Source organism: Pseudorasbora parva, chromosome 22 (genome assembly GCF_024679245.1).
Source record: "Pseudorasbora parva isolate DD20220531a chromosome 22, ASM2467924v1, whole genome shotgun sequence".
NCBI classification, from domain to species: domain Eukaryota; kingdom Metazoa; phylum Chordata; class Actinopteri; order Cypriniformes; family Gobionidae; genus Pseudorasbora; species Pseudorasbora parva.
The window spans coordinates 11,207,510-11,227,703 of record NC_090193.1 but is presented as its reverse complement, the minus strand read 5'-3'; the positions used below and the strand labels follow the sequence as shown (position 1 = coordinate 11,227,703).

The 20,194-nt window shown below is 41.0% G+C and overlaps 1 protein-coding gene across 1 annotated transcript in view; it reads left to right on the top strand.

Annotated features, from left to right (window-relative positions):
• Window positions 1-472: 472 nt before the first annotated feature.
• si:ch211-253b8.5 (dysbindin) overlaps window positions 473-20,194 on the top strand; it is a 59,572-nt gene continuing 39,850 nt past the window's right edge. The window contains exon 1 of the mRNA XM_067431078.1: window positions 473-763. Within this exon, the coding sequence (XP_067287179.1) occupies window positions 721-763 (43 nt within the window). The 5' untranslated portion in view covers window positions 473-720. The remainder of the gene's footprint in view (window positions 764-20,194) is intronic.

Here is a 20,194-nt window from a genome sequence, read left to right as displayed (position 1 = left end):
TATTATTATTATTATTATTATTATTATTATTATTATTATTATTATTATTATTATATTTGTGGGGTTATTTTGCTATTTACAACTAGGACACTCTAAACCAAATGCACAAGGTACATCCAATTTTTTAAACAGCATTAAAATGTAATATATTAAACAGTATATTATATATTGACTGCCTTTTAAAGTTAATAACCAAAAACACACATTAAGTGATGAATGTGATGAATATGTGCATACCCACAAACACACATAAATTACATTTATCTGTAATTTAAAATCAATAAATTAAGGGTTGATTTGTATTTAGTGCACTTCATGAAATGTTAATGAAACAGCTCTCTTCTAAAACAAAGAGAGTTTGAGAGACAGAGATGGCTTTAATTTTCTTAGCACTTCCCCTCTTGTTACATAACCCCTCCTCCCTCCTTCTGTCTGATCCCATCTTTAAATTCTACTCTTCTCCTCCCACGAGGGTGGACTTGGTATGATCCACTTGCCCCCGACCTGAGGGTTGACTCTGAGCAGTGAGAAACGGCCACAGGCGCTGCTGCAGAAGAAGTGCACGACTGAATGTACAGCCTAAAGTCTCAGAGCTAGAGATGGAGAGAGAGGGAAATGAGCTGTGTTAGAGTCCAGTCTTTCTCTGGGACGGCAGACTGACTGGAGCTGTTGGTAAAGCACTGAGTTTTCACAGCTGTGCATCTCTGTCACTCTGGAGTCATGAGCTCAAAAGGGACGAACCTCCACAACAAGCGTCTTCCGTGTGAGTATTTCAGCTTTTGATTAATTATTTTGCTCATAAAGACACAAATCTTCCCACATTCTGCTTGACAACAAGCATGATAGATGACCATTCATTAACAAAAGTATAACTCTCATTAAAGAACGTGTGGCTAGTTGTCACACGTTTTACTCCAGTGAATATTTTTCAGTTTAGGTTTATTATTTTTGATAATCATCTTTTTAAATGGTTACAAACTTTTACTACAAAGAAGTTACATTTTTCAGATTCCACTGTTATTAAGCATACCCACCTGTTATTGTACAATAATTATGAAACAAAAAATAAATAAATGAAAAAGAATAAATGTAAAAGACTTATAATATTAATACAATATTAAACCACTTTGGCCAAAGCAGAACTGGCCCCCCAGTTGACTGAGCCTTACCCAAGTTATTATGCCCTTACCCATTATGTCACCTGATGGAATTTGGGGTCCTTGCCACTATGCTTTTGCTTAGTTAGGGACACTTAATATTCAATAATATTATTGATTTGACATTACTGACGCTGTTGTATGAGGACTGAACTGAGCTGGATGATGACATTTTTTGCAGAACTTTGTTGATAAAAAGCTAAAGCTTGTTGAAATAAATTTCCTGTTATCACTGTAAAGCTGCTTTTAAACAATCTGTATTGTATGAAGCTCTATGGAAATAAACGTGACTTGACTTCATTTGACTTAAATATACATAAAACTACAAAGTCTAAAACATATGTGACAACTTGCCATGATCAGACATTCATGAAAAAAACATTGTATCTTATACCTTTTACCTGATGTATACCATGTATATATATATTTTTGTTGACTAAATGTTAATCTAAATATGCTGATATTTCAAATATATTCCATTCTGCCTGTGAAAACAGTTTAATTCATGATGGCAAAGAGAGCTCAATGCACTGCAACTGAAGAAATGACATGCAAATAGAAAAAAGACCAGTAAAAAAAGAAAACAATTTCTGCTTTACTCACAATGCAACCAAATACAGAAACACACTGCAAATACACACAACACAACCAAATACAGAAACACACTGCAAATACTCACAACACAACCAAATACAAAAACACACTGCAAATACTCACAACACAACCGAATACAGAAACACACAGCAAATACTCACAACACAACCAAATACAGAAACACACTGCAAATACACACAACACAACCAAATACAGAAACACACTGCAAATACTCACAACACAACCAAATACAAAAACACACTGCAAATACTCACAACACAACCGAATACAGAAACACACACTGCAAATACTCACAACACAACCAAATACAGAAACACACAGCAAATACTCACAACACAACCAAATACAGAAACACACAGCAAATACTCACAACACAACCAAATACAGAAACACACTGCAAATACTCACAACACAACCAAATACAGAAACACACTGAAAATACTCACAACACAACCTAATACAGAAACACTGCAAATATTCACAAAGCAACCAAGTATAGAAATGCACTGCACTATGTCAACTAACCCCGGTCTCAAATGTGTGACCACATATGATCTATTATTATCCTTACAAAGTATCACCAATATCAACATTTAAAATGCCTCCCTTATTTGGACACGTCCTGGGCTGAATAAGGAAACATATTTTAAACATTCGGGGAGTTGTGGTACTGTTTATTTTAGTCTATCATAGTGCTGGCTTTTGTGTTTATAACCTGAGTGGGAAAGGTAGCTTTGCTTAGTTTCTCAAATGTATTTTCTGTTATGTAGATTTTCTATTTCTCAGGGGCTTCAGTTATTGTTTTGACCAAACATTTAACGAGCTAATGACTTAATGAACCTGCCAAAGCTTACTTGCTTGATTTGTTGGGATTAACCTCACTGAAATCCCTCTAAATGGGATTGTTTTTCTGACATTTTTAGCAGATGGGAATGTTGCTATACAATCCAAGTTCCCACACTGCACTGGCCCCACACACACATGCTTAAAGGTTGAGACTGGAAATTAGATTGGCCACAAGACAATTTGTCACACTGTCTTTCAATTTTGCTCAAAAAATGTCCATGTATGTCAAAAAGATTTGTACTCCAGATGTTTAGGATGGTGCCATTCATTCCAGTGGATTGACTCTTATCTACAGGAATGGCACTTGCACACATACATTTAGCTTATTGTCTTCATTTGTGTGATTAGCAATTATAATAATGTTTCTGATTTGTCAAAATAAGACAACATGGTAAAATGGAATGAGTAGTAATAGGTTTCACTTTATGACAAAAAGATTTATGGCTTTGACCTTTTGACCTTTTGCCCGATTGAACTTCCGGGGTCACGGTCATGGAGGGGTTTCCGGTATGATTTATGACGTGACCTTTTGACCTTCCGGGGTTATGGGGATTACGGGTATAATTTATGACGTGCCCTTTGCCCTTCCGGGGTTGATGGGGATTACCGGTGTAATATATAATGTTTTTGACAGATGTTTTTATCCTTTGAAGTGGGTATGATAAAGTTTTTATCCTTTGAAGAGGGTATAATATATGATGTTTTGAAGTCGTTAATAATATATGAAGTCGTTAATAATGATAATATATGTTGTTTTTTATCCTTTGAAGAGGATATGATATATATTTGTGACGGAAAGTTTTATCCTTTGAAGTTCGGGCTATCAGGACCCTCCTCCTCCTCCTCATACCGTATTATCATGCTGTACTGTGAAGTGTATCTCACACAAGCCTTCTCTGTTAAGTCTTATATGTTTTTTAAAATAATATAAACGAAAATCTACCCCGCAAAAGTTGAATGTTTATAAAAAATAGTTTAATAAAAAACAATAATGAACCAACCATTTTAGTTTTAAATAAAATGGAGTAAATTAGCAAATTGTATCAAAAAGTGTTTATAGATTCAAAGTAAAAAAACAAACAAAAACAAGCGCAAAGAAGAAGACAAGACATGCCAGCATGACTGGAAGTGTCAAACCAACTGCAACAATGAGCCATTAAAGAATTATTAAGTTGATTTTAGGCAAAAAAGCAGTACAATTTTAAATACAGTCAATAATAATGATTTAATGGTTTATCATTTTCGACCAATAGGTGGCACTGTTACTAAACTGATGTGGTGTAGTCAGATTGAGGAGACAATGACACATTTGGTGTCAATATGTCAAAGCATTGCAGAGATACAGCCTCAAGAGTCATTTTTGCATCAGAGCTCAACTGCGTTGCTGTGGTATATGACAACTGTTTTGTCTATCAACACAAAATCCATAATTATTTGTTCACATGGTCTGAAGACAATACGATTTAATTTTGGTGAAAATTGGACAAACGGTCTAGGACGAGTTTGAAAAAGTAGGTTTTTAACCAATAACAAGATAGAGGGGAGAGAGGTTTGCCAAATATGGGAAAAATTGGTATCTATATTCTCGGCATGAGCCATAGAATGATTTATAACCAGTCTCATTGCAATAGGCTAATTTAATCAAAAGTTATTAGCATTTTTGTACACTTTATTACAACTTTTACACAAGGTGGCGTTGCCCGAAAACTTTTTGAGTACCTTCAGGACATAGAGCGGAAGACACATACTGAGTTTTGTAATTATACACTAATGCATTCGTAAAGTATAGCATATGCATTTTATACCCTAATACTGCATTGAAGTCAATGGGAATTTCATGTTTTGTTCTATTATAGCGCCACCAAGAGGCAGAATCCCACCATTTTTTATATGTCATCAGAGTGAGCCCATACATATGTGTGTCGAGTTTGGTGAAAATATCTCATTTTGTTTTGGAGTTATAAACAGTTGTATGAAAAAAACACGTAAAAAATGACTGACACCTGACTTTGATTGGATTTTACTACCCCTTACTATCAATATTTTGACATTTGGGAATTAGTGTATAGCTATCGACCTATGTTTCCGAACTTCCGGCGCTGGTTTCGTCTCGATCGGAATGAAAATATACAATGAACTACTATTAGATATTACATATTTTAAGAAGTAAAATTAGTTTTAAAAGGAAGGGACATTTAATGGGATTTGTATGTTTCATTTTATTGTTGTGGATTTAATTAGGGCCCGAGCACTGATGGTGGTCTACATGTCAATATTTAGTCAGTTATATTGTCACCTGTGGGCAAGAGTAAATTATGATTAACTACTTATTAAGATTGAACCAAAACAACATCATATTTGGTCAGTCTAATAGTTAATAGACTTGATGATGTTAAATTTCAAAGATCTTGAGTTTTGTTGAACATGTCCGTGGTATCCTGACAAAGTCTGATGTTTCGGCAAAATTTTAGTTATTCATAGTGCCACTAGCTGGTCAAGTCACCTTTATTTATATAGCACTTTTAACAAGTCCAGTTTCAAAGCAGCTTCACAGTTTTAACAGGAAAATAATGCAACAGATTTTGTACAACTGCTCTGTTGAAAATGGTGATGTTATCCAGCTAATTTCAATTATCATGTAGTGTCAATGCGGGCAGATCAGTAATATAGTTGAAATTTAGGTGTCCCCAACTGAGCAAGCCAAGCCAAAGGCAACGGTGGCAAGGAACCAAAATTCCTTCAGGGCCAGGATGGAGATAAAAAAATCTTGGGAGAAACCAGGCTAAGTCGGGGTGCCAGTTCTCCTCTGGCCGACGAACAAACAGTGTATGATTATTATTTTGCGTATAACAGTGTATGATTATTTTTTACCTTTTAAACTGGCAACATTACAGTTCAGAAGTCATATTAGATAAATAGATATTCGTAAGATCATTTGATAGATTGGAGTTGTCGTGCCGGAGACAGGTTTATAAGGATGTCTTTTCGAGTCTGCATTTACAGGGCAGAGTTTAATTGACGCACTCTCTTCAGACATTTCAGGGATGCATTGGTCATGTCCTGGCACAGGTCCACCCTCTGATCAGAGTACAGCCCAGTAGCAGGAAGTGTGGCAAATACAAATGATTGATATAGTCCTCCTATTTTTATATACTTAAATGCATATTGCCCACCGTGCTCTGTGTTCCTACAACCACAAGGTAGTGGTGGCACAGTTGCGAGGACCCTTTTATTCCTCTTGCAGCTTCAATGTAGTTTTGTATTTTTTACTTTTTGGGACCTCAGGAAGAGTAGTCACTGCCTAGGTATTGGCTAATGGGGATCCAAATAAACTTAGATTATAGATGGGATAGAGCATTCATGGGTAAATTAACTAAGGAAAAATATAATATCATAGCTTTTTTAGGTGTCCTCAAAGGGGTCCATAAATATATGTCAAATTTGTTGTAAATATCTAATTTTCTTTTAAAGTTATAGCAAAATATATTTGAGAGCATGGGCTGCATTGATTGGATTTTTTTTTTCTTCCAAAATTTTGGCTTTGTTTTGGTCATTATTGTTTAGCTATTGACCTATGTAAGTATTCAGAATTTCCTATTGTGGTTTTGTTTTAATTGGACTAACTGTTTCCTACATCCGCAAAGGTTTTTTAGGTGCTAAAGTACACCTTTTTACAAACCATAAGGTGAAACCAGGAATGTTTGGTATTATTGGACTCGGCAAGGATTCAGGAGTCTAATGAGGTGAATACTGTGAAAAACACTGGCTTGAAAATTCTCAGGCTCCTTCAGGGCATTGCACCAATGAAGTATGCTTTGTTTGTGATACGCCATTGTCCTCATAGACTATCATGGCACCAAGGATAAAGACAATGAATGCCCATTTTCATCTGACTAATGTTTGGGTGCATATATTGCCAGTTTCATTAGTTTTTCCCCTGTTATAGCGCCACCAAGTGATCAATCGTTGCGATTTTTTTCATGTGATCTCAGACTGACCTCACTCACACGTGACCTTAATTTGGTGGAAATATCTCGTTCTGTTCACAAGTTATAGCCATTTTATTAAATAAGGTCCGGGTCACATCAAACATTTTGGCTCCCCTTAGCAACCATAAATCAAAATGTTTTGTTTTTTTTTGATAATTATTGATAGTCTCTCTCCAGAGAACATTTCTGCAGTGGTTTGGTTCCGATCAGTCAAATAAGCTGGGAGTAATTTGCAAAAGTAGGTTTTACAAAAAACCTAAAATATCTCGAAATTGGAGCCTGAAGGGCGAGCAAATCCGGGGCATGCATTTTGTCCGTCTCGAGCCAAGGATTCCAGCAATATAAGACACTCGAGGCTAAGCCTTACGGTTGAGGAGTTATGAGCCGTTTCGTACTTTTGATCGCCGTTTCGCACTTTTGATCGCTGTAGCGCCCCCGTCAGGCCGATCGGGGCGGGCTTCGGTGACGTCTGCAGTGGTTGTGAGTACTACCAGCCCTGAAAGTTTCAAGTCTCTACGACTTACGGTTTGGTCTGCCCGAGCAGTTTTAGCTGGAAAATGATGCATCATGGGGAAATGAACAGTTCCAATAGGGTTTCAGCCTGACGCTTGACTTTGATTGGATTTTACTACCCCTTACTATCAAAATTTTGAGATTTGGCCTCACGACTGTGCCTAGCGACCTATGTTTCCGAACTTCTGACGCTGGTTTCGTCTCGATCGGACCAGTGGTTTCGAAGATATCGGCTAATTTTCTTAAAGCGCTAAATTACAACGGTGCACAAACCATACGCCGAAACCTGGCAAGTGTGGTATCGTTGGACTCTGCAACGATTCAGGAGTCTAAGGAGATGAGTCGCGTGAAAATAAGTCAACCACACCCAAAGTTATAAGCACTTTTTAAAAAAAATCTCAACTAGGTGGCGCTGTTTCGAAACTTCTCAGGCTACTTCAGGGCATCGTGGTGATGACCCATGCCGAGTTCCGTAACAATCCGTTCATGCGTTCATAAAATACAGCATTTTGGCACATAATTCAAGATGGCCGACAGCCAAAATGGCCGACATGGTAAAATTGGACATCAGTTGACTCGGCATGACGTCTCGAATCTGACGAGACCACTTTTGTGATTTTTGGGCAAACGGTTCAGCAAAAAAAAGCAAAAATAGCCATTTTTCCTATCTCCGGGCCAGTAGGTGGCGCTGCGCCGAAACGCAGCAGGTTGCCTCAAGACATGCTTGTGCCAACATGTACCAAGTTTGGTCTGAATACGATAAAGCGTTGCGGAGATACAGCCATACGTCTGTTTTTGCAAGCGCTACGTAAAATTTGTTTGCGCGTTTAACGGAAAATATTTGACGAATCAACTTGAATTCCATAACTTTTTGTCGACACTGGCTGCAGATGATCTGGTTCAATTTTCGTGCAAATCAGACGAACAGTCTAGGACGAGTTCGCAAAAGTAGGATTTTGGGGAAATTCAAAATGGCGGGAAACATATAATGTCGGAAATGACGTCATAGGGTGCTTTCGGATTGGCAGGAGCTCAGAAATCTGAGGAAACAAGAATTTTGTTTCTAGCCCTTAAGGTTCAAAAGTTATTAGCATAAACATGAGTGCAACTTTGGACAGGTGGTGGCGCTAGAGGGATTGAGTTGGAGACACCAAAATTGGTGTATTTAATGTTGGGACTGCCCTCTATCAGAATGTCAAATCGTTACAACTTTCCCGCAAACGGTTCTATGGGCTGCCATAGACCTCCATGGCGGAAGAAGAAAGTGCGACAACGGTTTCAATAGGTGCCTCCGCACCTTCGGTGCTTGGCCCCTAATAAAAAGGCAATAAAAAGGGTATAAAAAGGCATATAAAAAATAGACCATAGGGTTTGAGCACTTGAGTTTTGAGCTGCTGGTTGCTAAAACTTTATCAAGCCTGGTGACATGTGCATCGCCGAGGTCAAAGGTCAATTTTTGCATTTTCAGCTCATTTATCATGAAAATGGGGTGTTTTTATTTATTTATTTTTTTACCTTTTAAACTGGTATGCCTCTACTGATGGCCCGATCTCCGCCAAAGTTTGCACGCGTCTTTACAATAATGCGGCGCACATGCCCAGCCGATTTGGTGAAGTTCTGCGCAAAGCAGGCAATTTTTAGTCATTTAAATGTCATTTTGCATAGGATAATATAGGGCATTTGTTTTTCACCAGTTTAACAGTTGGAGGGCCCGATCTCCGCCAAAGTTTGCACGCGTCCTTACAATAATGCGGCGCACATGCCCAGCCGATTTGGTGAAGTTCTGCGCAGAGCAGGCAATTTTTAGTCATTTAAATGTCAATTTGCATAGGATAATAATAGGGCATTTGTTTTCACCAATTTAACAGTTAAAGCGCCCCGGCGGCCATAAAAGTCTGCAAGCCTCTTTAGGGTCACGTGACGCATGCGCACGCGTGATTTCGTAAAGCTGTATGCCAATCAGGCAGGAAGAGGGCCGCTTTCAGGCCTTTAATGGGATTTTCCATAGAAATACATCATTTTGACCCCTTTTTAACCATTATAGCGCCACCAAGTGGCCGGTCCCCACGTCCTTTTTCACTTGGCCACAGAATGAGCTCTTACATAGGCGTGCTGAGTTTGGTGAAAATACCTCATTCCGTTCACGAGTTTTAGCCAATTTAGTAAAAGGGGCTACTCCCCCTTCCAACGTTTTGGCTGCCTTTAGGGTCCAGGAACCCAAATTTCCGTTTTTTTTAAATGACTTTTGACAATTAGACTCCAGAGAATCTCGCTGCGCTGGTTTGGTTCCGGGTGGGCCAAAAACCTAGGACTAGTTGGCAAAAGTAGGTTTTGCAAAAAACCCGAAATACCCGAATTTTTTCCCACTATTCCGAGCCAATCCGGGGCATGCATTTTGTCCGTCTCGAGCCAAGGATTCCAGCAATATAAGACACTCGAGGCTAAGCCTTACGGTTGAGGAGTTATGAGCCGTTTCGTACTTTTGATCGCCGTTTCGCACTTTTGATCGCTGTAGCGCCCCCGTCAGGCCGATCGGGGCGGGCTTCGGTGACGTCTGCAGTGGTTGTGAGTACTACCAGCCCTGAAAGTTTCAAGTCTCTACGACTTACGGTTTGGTCTGCCCGAGCAGTTTTAGCTGGAAAATGATGCATCATGGGGAAATGAACAGTTCCAATAGGGTTTCAGCCTGACGCTTGACTTTGATTGGATTTTACTACCCCTTACTATCAAAATTTTGAGATTTGGCCTCACGACTGTGCCTAGCGACCTATGTTTCCGAACTTCTGACGCTGGTTTCGTCTCGATCGGACCAGTGGTTTCGAAGATATCGGCTAATTTTCTTAAAGCGCTAAATTACAACGGTGCACAAACCATACGCCGAAACCTGGCAAGTGTGGTATCGTTGGACTCTGCAACGATTCAGGAGTCTAAGGAGATGAGTCGCGTGAAAATAAGTCAACCACACCCAAAGTTATAAGCACTTTTTAAAAAAAATCTCAACTAGGTGGCGCTGTTTCGAAACTTCTCAGGCTACTTCAGGGCATCGTGGTGATGACCCATGCCGAGTTCCGTAACAATCCGTTCATGCGTTCATAAAATACAGCATTTTGGCACATAATTCAAGATGGCCGACAGCCAAAATGGCCGACATGGTAAAATTGGACATCAGTTGACTCGGCATGACGTCTCGAATCTGACGAGACCACTTTTGTGATTTTTGGGCAAACGGTTCAGCAAAAAAAAGCAAAAATAGCCATTTTTCCTATCTCCGGGCCAGTAGGTGGCGCTGCGCCGAAACGCAGCAGGTTGCCTCAAGACATGCTTGTGCCAACATGTACCAAGTTTGGTCTGAATACGATAAAGCGTTGCGGAGATACAGCCATACGTCTGTTTTTGCAAGCGCTACGTAAAATTTGTTTGCGCGTTTAACGGAAAATATTTGACGAATCAACTTGAATTCCATAACTTTTTGTCGACACTGGCTGCAGATGATCTGGTTCAATTTTCGTGCAAATCAGACGAACAGTCTAGGACGAGTTCGCAAAAGTAGGATTTTGGGGAAATTCAAAATGGCGGGAAACATATAATGTCGGAAATGACGTCATAGGGTGCTTTCGGATTGGCAGGAGCTCAGAAATCTGAGGAAACAAGAATTTTGTTTCTAGCCCTTAAGGTTCAAAAGTTATTAGCATAAACATGAGTGCAACTTTGGACAGGTGGTGGCGCTAGAGGGATTGAGTTGGAGACACCAAAATTGGTGTATTTAATGTTGGGACTGCCCTCTATCAGAATGTCAAATCGTTACAACTTTCCCGCAAACGGTTCTATGGGCTGCCATAGACCTCCATGGCGGAAGAAGAAAGTGCGACAACGGTTTCAATAGGTGCCTCCGCACCTTCGGTGCTTGGCCCCTAATAAAAAGGCAATAAAAAGGGTATAAAAAGGCATATAAAAAATAGACCATAGGGTTTGAGCACTTGAGTTTTGAGCTGCTGGTTGCTAAAACTTTATCAAGCCTGGTGACATGTGCATCGCCGAGGTCAAAGGTCAATTTTTGCATTTTCAGCTCATTTATCATGAAAATGGGGTGTTTTTATTTATTTATTTTTTTACCTTTTAAACTGGTATGCCTCTACTGATGGCCCGATCTCCGCCAAAGTTTGCACGCGTCTTTACAATAATGCGGCGCACATGCCCAGCCGATTTGGTGAAGTTCTGCGCAAAGCAGGCAATTTTTAGTCATTTAAATGTCATTTTGCATAGGATAATATAGGGCATTTGTTTTTCACCAGTTTAACAGTTGGAGGGCCCGATCTCCGCCAAAGTTTGCACGCGTCCTTACAATAATGCGGCGCACATGCCCAGCCGATTTGGTGAAGTTCTGCGCAGAGCAGGCAATTTTTAGTCATTTAAATGTCAATTTGCATAGGATAATAATAGGGCATTTGTTTTCACCAATTTAACAGTTAAAGCGCCCCGGCGGCCATAAAAGTCTGCAAGCCTCTTTAGGGTCACGTGACGCATGCGCACGCGTGATTTCGTAAAGCTGTATGCCAATCAGGCAGGAAGAGGGCCGCTTTCAGGCCTTTAATGGGATTTTCCATAGAAATACATCATTTTGACCCCTTTTTAACCATTATAGCGCCACCAAGTGGCCGGTCCCCACGTCCTTTTTCACTTGGCCACAGAATGAGCTCTTACATAGGCGTGCTGAGTTTGGTGAAAATACCTCATTCCGTTCACGAGTTTTAGCCAATTTAGTAAAAGGGGCTACTCCCCCTTCCAACGTTTTGGCTGCCTTTAGGGTCCAGGAACCCAAATTTCCGTTTTTTTTAAATGACTTTTGACAATTAGACTCCAGAGAATCTCGCTGCGCTGGTTTGGTTCCGGGTGGGCCAAAAACCTAGGACTAGTTGGCAAAAGTAGGTTTTGCAAAAAACCCGAAATACCCGAATTTTTTCCCACTATTCCGAGCCAATCCGGGGCATGCATTTTGTCCGTCTCGAGCCAAGGATTCCAGCAATATAAGACACTCGAGGCTAAGCCTTACGGTTGAGGAGTTATGAGCCGTTTCGTACTTTTGATCGCCGTTTCGCACTTTTGATCGCTGTAGCGCCCCCGTCAGGCCGATCGGGGCGGGCTTCGGTGACGTCTGCAGTGGTTGTGAGTACTACCAGCCCTGAAAGTTTCAAGTCTCTACGACTTACGGTTTGGTCTGCCCGAGCAGTTTTAGCTGGAAAATGATGCATCATGGGGAAATGAACAGTTCCAATAGGGTTTCAGCCTGACGCTTGACTTTGATTGGATTTTACTACCCCTTACTATCAAAATTTTGAGATTTGGCCTCACGACTGTGCCTAGCGACCTATGTTTCCGAACTTCTGACGCTGGTTTCGTCTCGATCGGACCAGTGGTTTCGAAGATATCGGCTAATTTTCTTAAAGCGCTAAATTACAACGGTGCACAAACCATACGCCGAAACCTGGCAAGTGTGGTATCGTTGGACTCTGCAACGATTCAGGAGTCTAAGGAGATGAGTCGCGTGAAAATAAGTCAACCACACCCAAAGTTATAAGCACTTTTTAAAAAAAATCTCAACTAGGTGGCGCTGTTTCGAAACTTCTCAGGCTACTTCAGGGCATCGTGGTGATGACCCATGCCGAGTTCCGTAACAATCCGTTCATGCGTTCATAAAATACAGCATTTTGGCACATAATTCAAGATGGCCGACAGCCAAAATGGCCGACATGGTAAAATTGGACATCAGTTGACTCGGCATGACGTCTCGAATCTGACGAGACCACTTTTGTGATTTTTGGGCAAACGGTTCAGCAAAAAAAAGCAAAAATAGCCATTTTTCCTATCTCCGGGCCAGTAGGTGGCGCTGCGCCGAAACGCAGCAGGTTGCCTCAAGACATGCTTGTGCCAACATGTACCAAGTTTGGTCTGAATACGATAAAGCGTTGCGGAGATACAGCCATACGTCTGTTTTTGCAAGCGCTACGTAAAATTTGTTTGCGCGTTTAACGGAAAATATTTGACGAATCAACTTGAATTCCATAACTTTTTGTCGACACTGGCTGCAGATGATCTGGTTCAATTTTCGTGCAAATCAGACGAACAGTCTAGGACGAGTTCGCAAAAGTAGGATTTTGGGGAAATTCAAAATGGCGGGAAACATATAATGTCGGAAATGACGTCATAGGGTGCTTTCGGATTGGCAGGAGCTCAGAAATCTGAGGAAACAAGAATTTTGTTTCTAGCCCTTAAGGTTCAAAAGTTATTAGCATAAACATGAGTGCAACTTTGGACAGGTGGTGGCGCTAGAGGGATTGAGTTGGAGACACCAAAATTGGTGTATTTAATGTTGGGACTGCCCTCTATCAGAATGTCAAATCGTTACAACTTTCCCGCAAACGGTTCTATGGGCTGCCATAGACCTCCATGGCGGAAGAAGAAAGTGCGACAACGGTTTCAATAGGTGCCTCCGCACCTTCGGTGCTTGGCCCCTAATAAAAAGGCAATAAAAAGGGTATAAAAAGGCATATAAAAAATAGACCATAGGGTTTGAGCACTTGAGTTTTGAGCTGCTGGTTGCTAAAACTTTATCAAGCCTGGTGACATGTGCATCGCCGAGGTCAAAGGTCAATTTTTGCATTTTCAGCTCATTTATCATGAAAATGGGGTGTTTTTATTTATTTATTTTTTTACCTTTTAAACTGGTATGCCTCTACTGATGGCCCGATCTCCGCCAAAGTTTGCACGCGTCTTTACAATAATGCGGCGCACATGCCCAGCCGATTTGGTGAAGTTCTGCGCAAAGCAGGCAATTTTTAGTCATTTAAATGTCATTTTGCATAGGATAATATAGGGCATTTGTTTTTCACCAGTTTAACAGTTGGAGGGCCCGATCTCCGCCAAAGTTTGCACGCGTCCTTACAATAATGCGGCGCACATGCCCAGCCGATTTGGTGAAGTTCTGCGCAGAGCAGGCAATTTTTAGTCATTTAAATGTCAATTTGCATAGGATAATAATAGGGCATTTGTTTTCACCAATTTAACAGTTAAAGCGCCCCGGCGGCCATAAAAGTCTGCAAGCCTCTTTAGGGTCACGTGACGCATGCGCACGCGTGATTTCGTAAAGCTGTATGCCAATCAGGCAGGAAGAGGGCCGCTTTCAGGCCTTTAATGGGATTTTCCATAGAAATACATCATTTTGACCCCTTTTTAACCATTATAGCGCCACCAAGTGGCCGGTCCCCACGTCCTTTTTCACTTGGCCACAGAATGAGCTCTTACATAGGCGTGCTGAGTTTGGTGAAAATACCTCATTCCGTTCACGAGTTTTAGCCAATTTAGTAAAAGGGGCTACTCCCCCTTCCAACGTTTTGGCTGCCTTTAGGGTCCAGGAACCCAAATTTCCGTTTTTTTTAAATGACTTTTGACAATTAGACTCCAGAGAATCTCGCTGCGCTGGTTTGGTTCCGGGTGGGCCAAAAACCTAGGACTAGTTGGCAAAAGTAGGTTTTGCAAAAAACCCGAAATACCCGAATTTTTTCCCACTATTCCGAGCCAATCCGGGGCATGCATTTTGTCCGTCTCGAGCCAAGGATTCCAGCAATATAAGACACTCGAGGCTAAGCCTTACGGTTGAGGAGTTATGAGCCGTTTCGTACTTTTGATCGCCGTTTCGCACTTTTGATCGCTGTAGCGCCCCCGTCAGGCCGATCGGGGCGGGCTTCGGTGACGTCTGCAGTGGTTGTGAGTACTACCAGCCCTGAAAGTTTCAAGTCTCTACGACTTACGGTTTGGTCTGCCCGAGCAGTTTTAGCTGGAAAATGATGCATCATGGGGAAATGAACAGTTCCAATAGGGTTTCAGCCTGACGCTTGACTTTGATTGGATTTTACTACCCCTTACTATCAAAATTTTGAGATTTGGCCTCACGACTGTGCCTAGCGACCTATGTTTCCGAACTTCTGACGCTGGTTTCGTCTCGATCGGACCAGTGGTTTCGAAGATATCGGCTAATTTTCTTAAAGCGCTAAATTACAACGGTGCACAAACCATACGCCGAAACCTGGCAAGTGTGGTATCGTTGGACTCTGCAACGATTCAGGAGTCTAAGGAGATGAGTCGCGTGAAAATAAGTCAACCACACCCAAAGTTATAAGCACTTTTTAAAAAAAATCTCAACTAGGTGGCGCTGTTTCGAAACTTCTCAGGCTACTTCAGGGCATCGTGGTGATGACCCATGCCGAGTTCCGTAACAATCCGTTCATGCGTTCATAAAATACAGCATTTTGGCACATAATTCAAGATGGCCGACAGCCAAAATGGCCGACATGGTAAAATTGGACATCAGTTGACTCGGCATGACGTCTCGAATCTGACGAGACCACTTTTGTGATTTTTGGGCAAACGGTTCAGCAAAAAAAAGCAAAAATAGCCATTTTTCCTATCTCCGGGCCAGTAGGTGGCGCTGCGCCGAAACGCAGCAGGTTGCCTCAAGACATGCTTGTGCCAACATGTACCAAGTTTGGTCTGAATACGATAAAGCGTTGCGGAGATACAGCCATACGTCTGTTTTTGCAAGCGCTACGTAAAATTTGTTTGCGCGTTTAACGGAAAATATTTGACGAATCAACTTGAATTCCATAACTTTTTGTCGACACTGGCTGCAGATGATCTGGTTCAATTTTCGTGCAAATCAGACGAACAGTCTAGGACGAGTTCGCAAAAGTAGGATTTTGGGGAAATTCAAAATGGCGGGAAACATATAATGTCGGAAATGACGTCATAGGGTGCTTTCGGATTGGCAGGAGCTCAGAAATCTGAGGAAACAAGAATTTTGTTTCTAGCCCTTAAGGTTCAAAAGTTATTAGCATAAACATGAGTGCAACTTTGGACAGGTGGTGGCGCTAGAGGGATTGAGTTGGAGACACCAAAATTGGTGTATTTAATGTTGGGACTGCCCTCTATCAGAATGTCAAATCGTTACAACTTTCCCGCAAACGGTTCTATGGGCTGCCATAGACCTCCATGGCGGAAGAAGAAAGTGCGACAACGGTTTCAATAGGTGCCTCCGCACCTTCGGTGCTTGGCCCCTAATAAAAAGGCAATAAAAAGGGTATAAAAAGGCATATAAAAAATAGACCATAGGGTTTGAGCACTTGAGTTTTGAGCTGCTGGTTGCTAAAACTTTATCAAGCCTGGTGACATGTGCATCGCCGAGGTCAAAGGTCAATTTTTGCATTTTCAGCTCATTTATCATGAAAATGGGGTGTTTTTATTTATTTATTTTTTTACCTTTTAAACTGGTATGCCTCTACTGATGGCCCGATCTCCGCCAAAGTTTGCACGCGTCTTTACAATAATGCGGCGCACATGCCCAGCCGATTTGGTGAAGTTCTGCGCAAAGCAGGCAATTTTTAGTCATTTAAATGTCATTTTGCATAGGATAATATAGGGCATTTGTTTTTCACCAGTTTAACAGTTGGAGGGCCCGATCTCCGCCAAAGTTTGCACGCGTCCTTACAATAATGCGGCGCACATGCCCAGCCGATTTGGTGAAGTTCTGCGCAGAGCAGGCAATTTTTAGTCATTTAAATGTCAATTTGCATAGGATAATAATAGGGCATTTGTTTTCACCAATTTAACAGTTAAAGCGCCCCGGCGGCCATAAAAGTCTGCAAGCCTCTTTAGGGTCACGTGACGCATGCGCACGCGTGATTTCGTAAAGCTGTATGCCAATCAGGCAGGAAGAGGGCCGCTTTCAGGCCTTTAATGGGATTTTCCATAGAAATACATCATTTTGACCCCTTTTTAACCATTATAGCGCCACCAAGTGGCCGGTCCCCACGTCCTTTTTCACTTGGCCACAGAATGAGCTCTTACATAGGCGTGCTGAGTTTGGTGAAAATACCTCATTCCGTTCACGAGTTTTAGCCAATTTAGTAAAAGGGGCTACTCCCCCTTCCAACGTTTTGGCTGCCTTTAGGGTCCAGGAACCCAAATTTCCGTTTTTTTTAAATGACTTTTGACAATTAGACTCCAGAGAATCTCGCTGCGCTGGTTTGGTTCCGGGTGGGCCAAAAACCTAGGACTAGTTGGCAAAAGTAGGTTTTGCAAAAAACCCGAAATACCCGAATTTTTTCCCACTATTCCGAGCCAATCCGGGGCATGCATTTTGTCCGTCTCGAGCCAAGGATTCCAGCAATATAAGACACTCGAGGCTAAGCCTTACGGTTGAGGAGTTATGAGCCGTTTCGTACTTTTGATCGCCGTTTCGCACTTTTGATCGCTGTAGCGCCCCCGTCAGGCCGATCGGGGCGGGCTTCGGTGACGTCTGCAGTGGTTGTGAGTACTACCAGCCCTGAAAGTTTCAAGTCTCTACGACTTACGGTTTGGTCTGCCCGAGCAGTTTTAGCTGGAAAATGATGCATCATGGGGAAATGAACAGTTCCAATAGGGTTTCAGCCTGACGCTTGACTTTGATTGGATTTTACTACCCCTTACTATCAAAATTTTGAGATTTGGCCTCACGACTGTGCCTAGCGACCTATGTTTCCGAACTTCTGACGCTGGTTTCGTCTCGATCGGACCAGTGGTTTCGAAGATATCGGCTAATTTTCTTAAAGCGCTAAATTACAACGGTGCACAAACCATACGCCGAAACCTGGCAAGTGTGGTATCGTTGGACTCTGCAACGATTCAGGAGTCTAAGGAGATGAGTCGCGTGAAAATAAGTCAACCACACCCAAAGTTATAAGCACTTTTTAAAAAAAATCTCAACTAGGTGGCGCTGTTTCGAAACTTCTCAGGCTACTTCAGGGCATCGTGGTGATGACCCATGCCGAGTTCCGTAACAATCCGTTCATGCGTTCATAAAATACAGCATTTTGGCACATAATTCAAGATGGCCGACAGCCAAAATGGCCGACATGGTAAAATTGGACATCAGTTGACTCGGCATGACGTCTCGAATCTGACGAGACCACTTTTGTGATTTTTGGGCAAACGGTTCAGCAAAAAAAAGCAAAAATAGCCATTTTTCCTATCTCCGGGCCAGTAGGTGGCGCTGCGCCGAAACGCAGCAGGTTGCCTCAAGACATGCTTGTGCCAACATGTACCAAGTTTGGTCTGAATACGATAAAGCGTTGCGGAGATACAGCCATACGTCTGTTTTTGCAAGCGCTACGTAAAATTTGTTTGCGCGTTTAACGGAAAATATTTGACGAATCAACTTGAATTCCATAACTTTTTGTCGACACTGGCTGCAGATGATCTGGTTCAATTTTCGTGCAAATCAGACGAACAGTCTAGGACGAGTTCGCAAAAGTAGGATTTTGGGGAAATTCAAAATGGCGGGAAACATATAATGTCGGAAATGACGTCATAGGGTGCTTTCGGATTGGCAGGAGCTCAGAAATCTGAGGAAACAAGAATTTTGTTTCTAGCCCTTAAGGTTCAAAAGTTATTAGCATAAACATGAGTGCAACTTTGGACAGGTGGTGGCGCTAGAGGGATTGAGTTGGAGACACCAAAATTGGTGTATTTAATGTTGGGACTGCCCTCTATCAGAATGTCAAATCGTTACAACTTTCCCGCAAACGGTTCTATGGGCTGCCATAGACCTCCATGGCGGAAGAAGAAAGTGCGACAACGGTTTCAATAGGTGCCTCCGCACCTTCGGTGCTTGGCCCCTAAAAACACTACTTATAAAGCAATACAATGTATGAAACGGTTCACACAAAATCATTTAGAGATATTATTTAGCAATATTTAGTGAACCTGCATCTAACATTCCACATCTTTTAAAAAATAATTAAATAATTAATTAATTAATATAATTTATAAGCTGTTTTGCGCATGGGTCAAATTTTGATCAGGGGAATACCTGAAACGCACACGCACACACACACACACACACACACACACACGGTAATTGGTTCTATAAAATTAACTTTTCTCTATTTTAAATGAATAAAAACAAATGTTACTCAAATTATTTGAACACTTTTAGTTATAGTTTTAGCAAAATATAATAATAAATATAAAAATAAATAAATATAAAAATACCTTTCATTTTTAGAGAGTTGAAGAAGATAAAAAGCAAATAGTTTAAGACAAAACACCCTCCGGTCCTCCCAGAGTACTCCACTATGAATCGACTGCTTCAGACCGAGAAAATACTTTCTCTGTGATGTTGGAATAGGCCTAGGTCTTTTTTAAGTATCACATCAGGCATGTAACAATCATGCGGTACAATGATCCAGATGAAGCTTCTTATCAAACAAAGACAATTATATTTATCTTTCACTTGTGAATATTTGTACGCTACTATCACACTTACCATTTTTAATTGTCTTTACTATTGCCTTACGCATCCCAATCCAGCTAAGTTATGCGTTATTTCAACTGTTTATGTCTTTTTCCTTTATTATTTTTGGCACAATTGAATCGATATCGATTAAAGCTTATCGGCATTGCTTCTTCCCTATACGGATACAATCCAAACATGTTCTTTGTAGGAATTATGTGGGACACAAAACTCTGCGTAAATTCAAGAGGCCTAGAGTAAGAAAGCAGTGACATTGTATAAGAAAAAGTGTCCGCTTTATTGCCATACGCATTTTTTCCCCCCATTGCCTATTCTTAGTCATATGATAAAGATTACTGTTCACATTTTATTTGCCCGGCGGTATTTGTTTTTAGGTAAAGATTCCTATCTGGTCGTTGTCAGTGCAAGTTTGTGCAAATCATTTTAAGCATTTTTACTAAACGTCTGACTAAACTTATTTGTTTTCTTTTGACAAACCTACATTTCAAACGATTCACCTCCAATGTTCCACAACCACAGGGAAAACATTTTGTTTTGCAACACTCCTGAAACCTAATCTTAGTGAATTTTTCTCACCTAGAACACAAAACTTTGTTCATACCAAACAAGTACGTTTTACACATGTTGACTATTTAACTATTTTTGTAGGTATCATGACATTTTAGAGGAATTACTAAAAGATTAAAACACCAAGAATCACAATGTTTGTTGATGATGTGATTGTCATATTT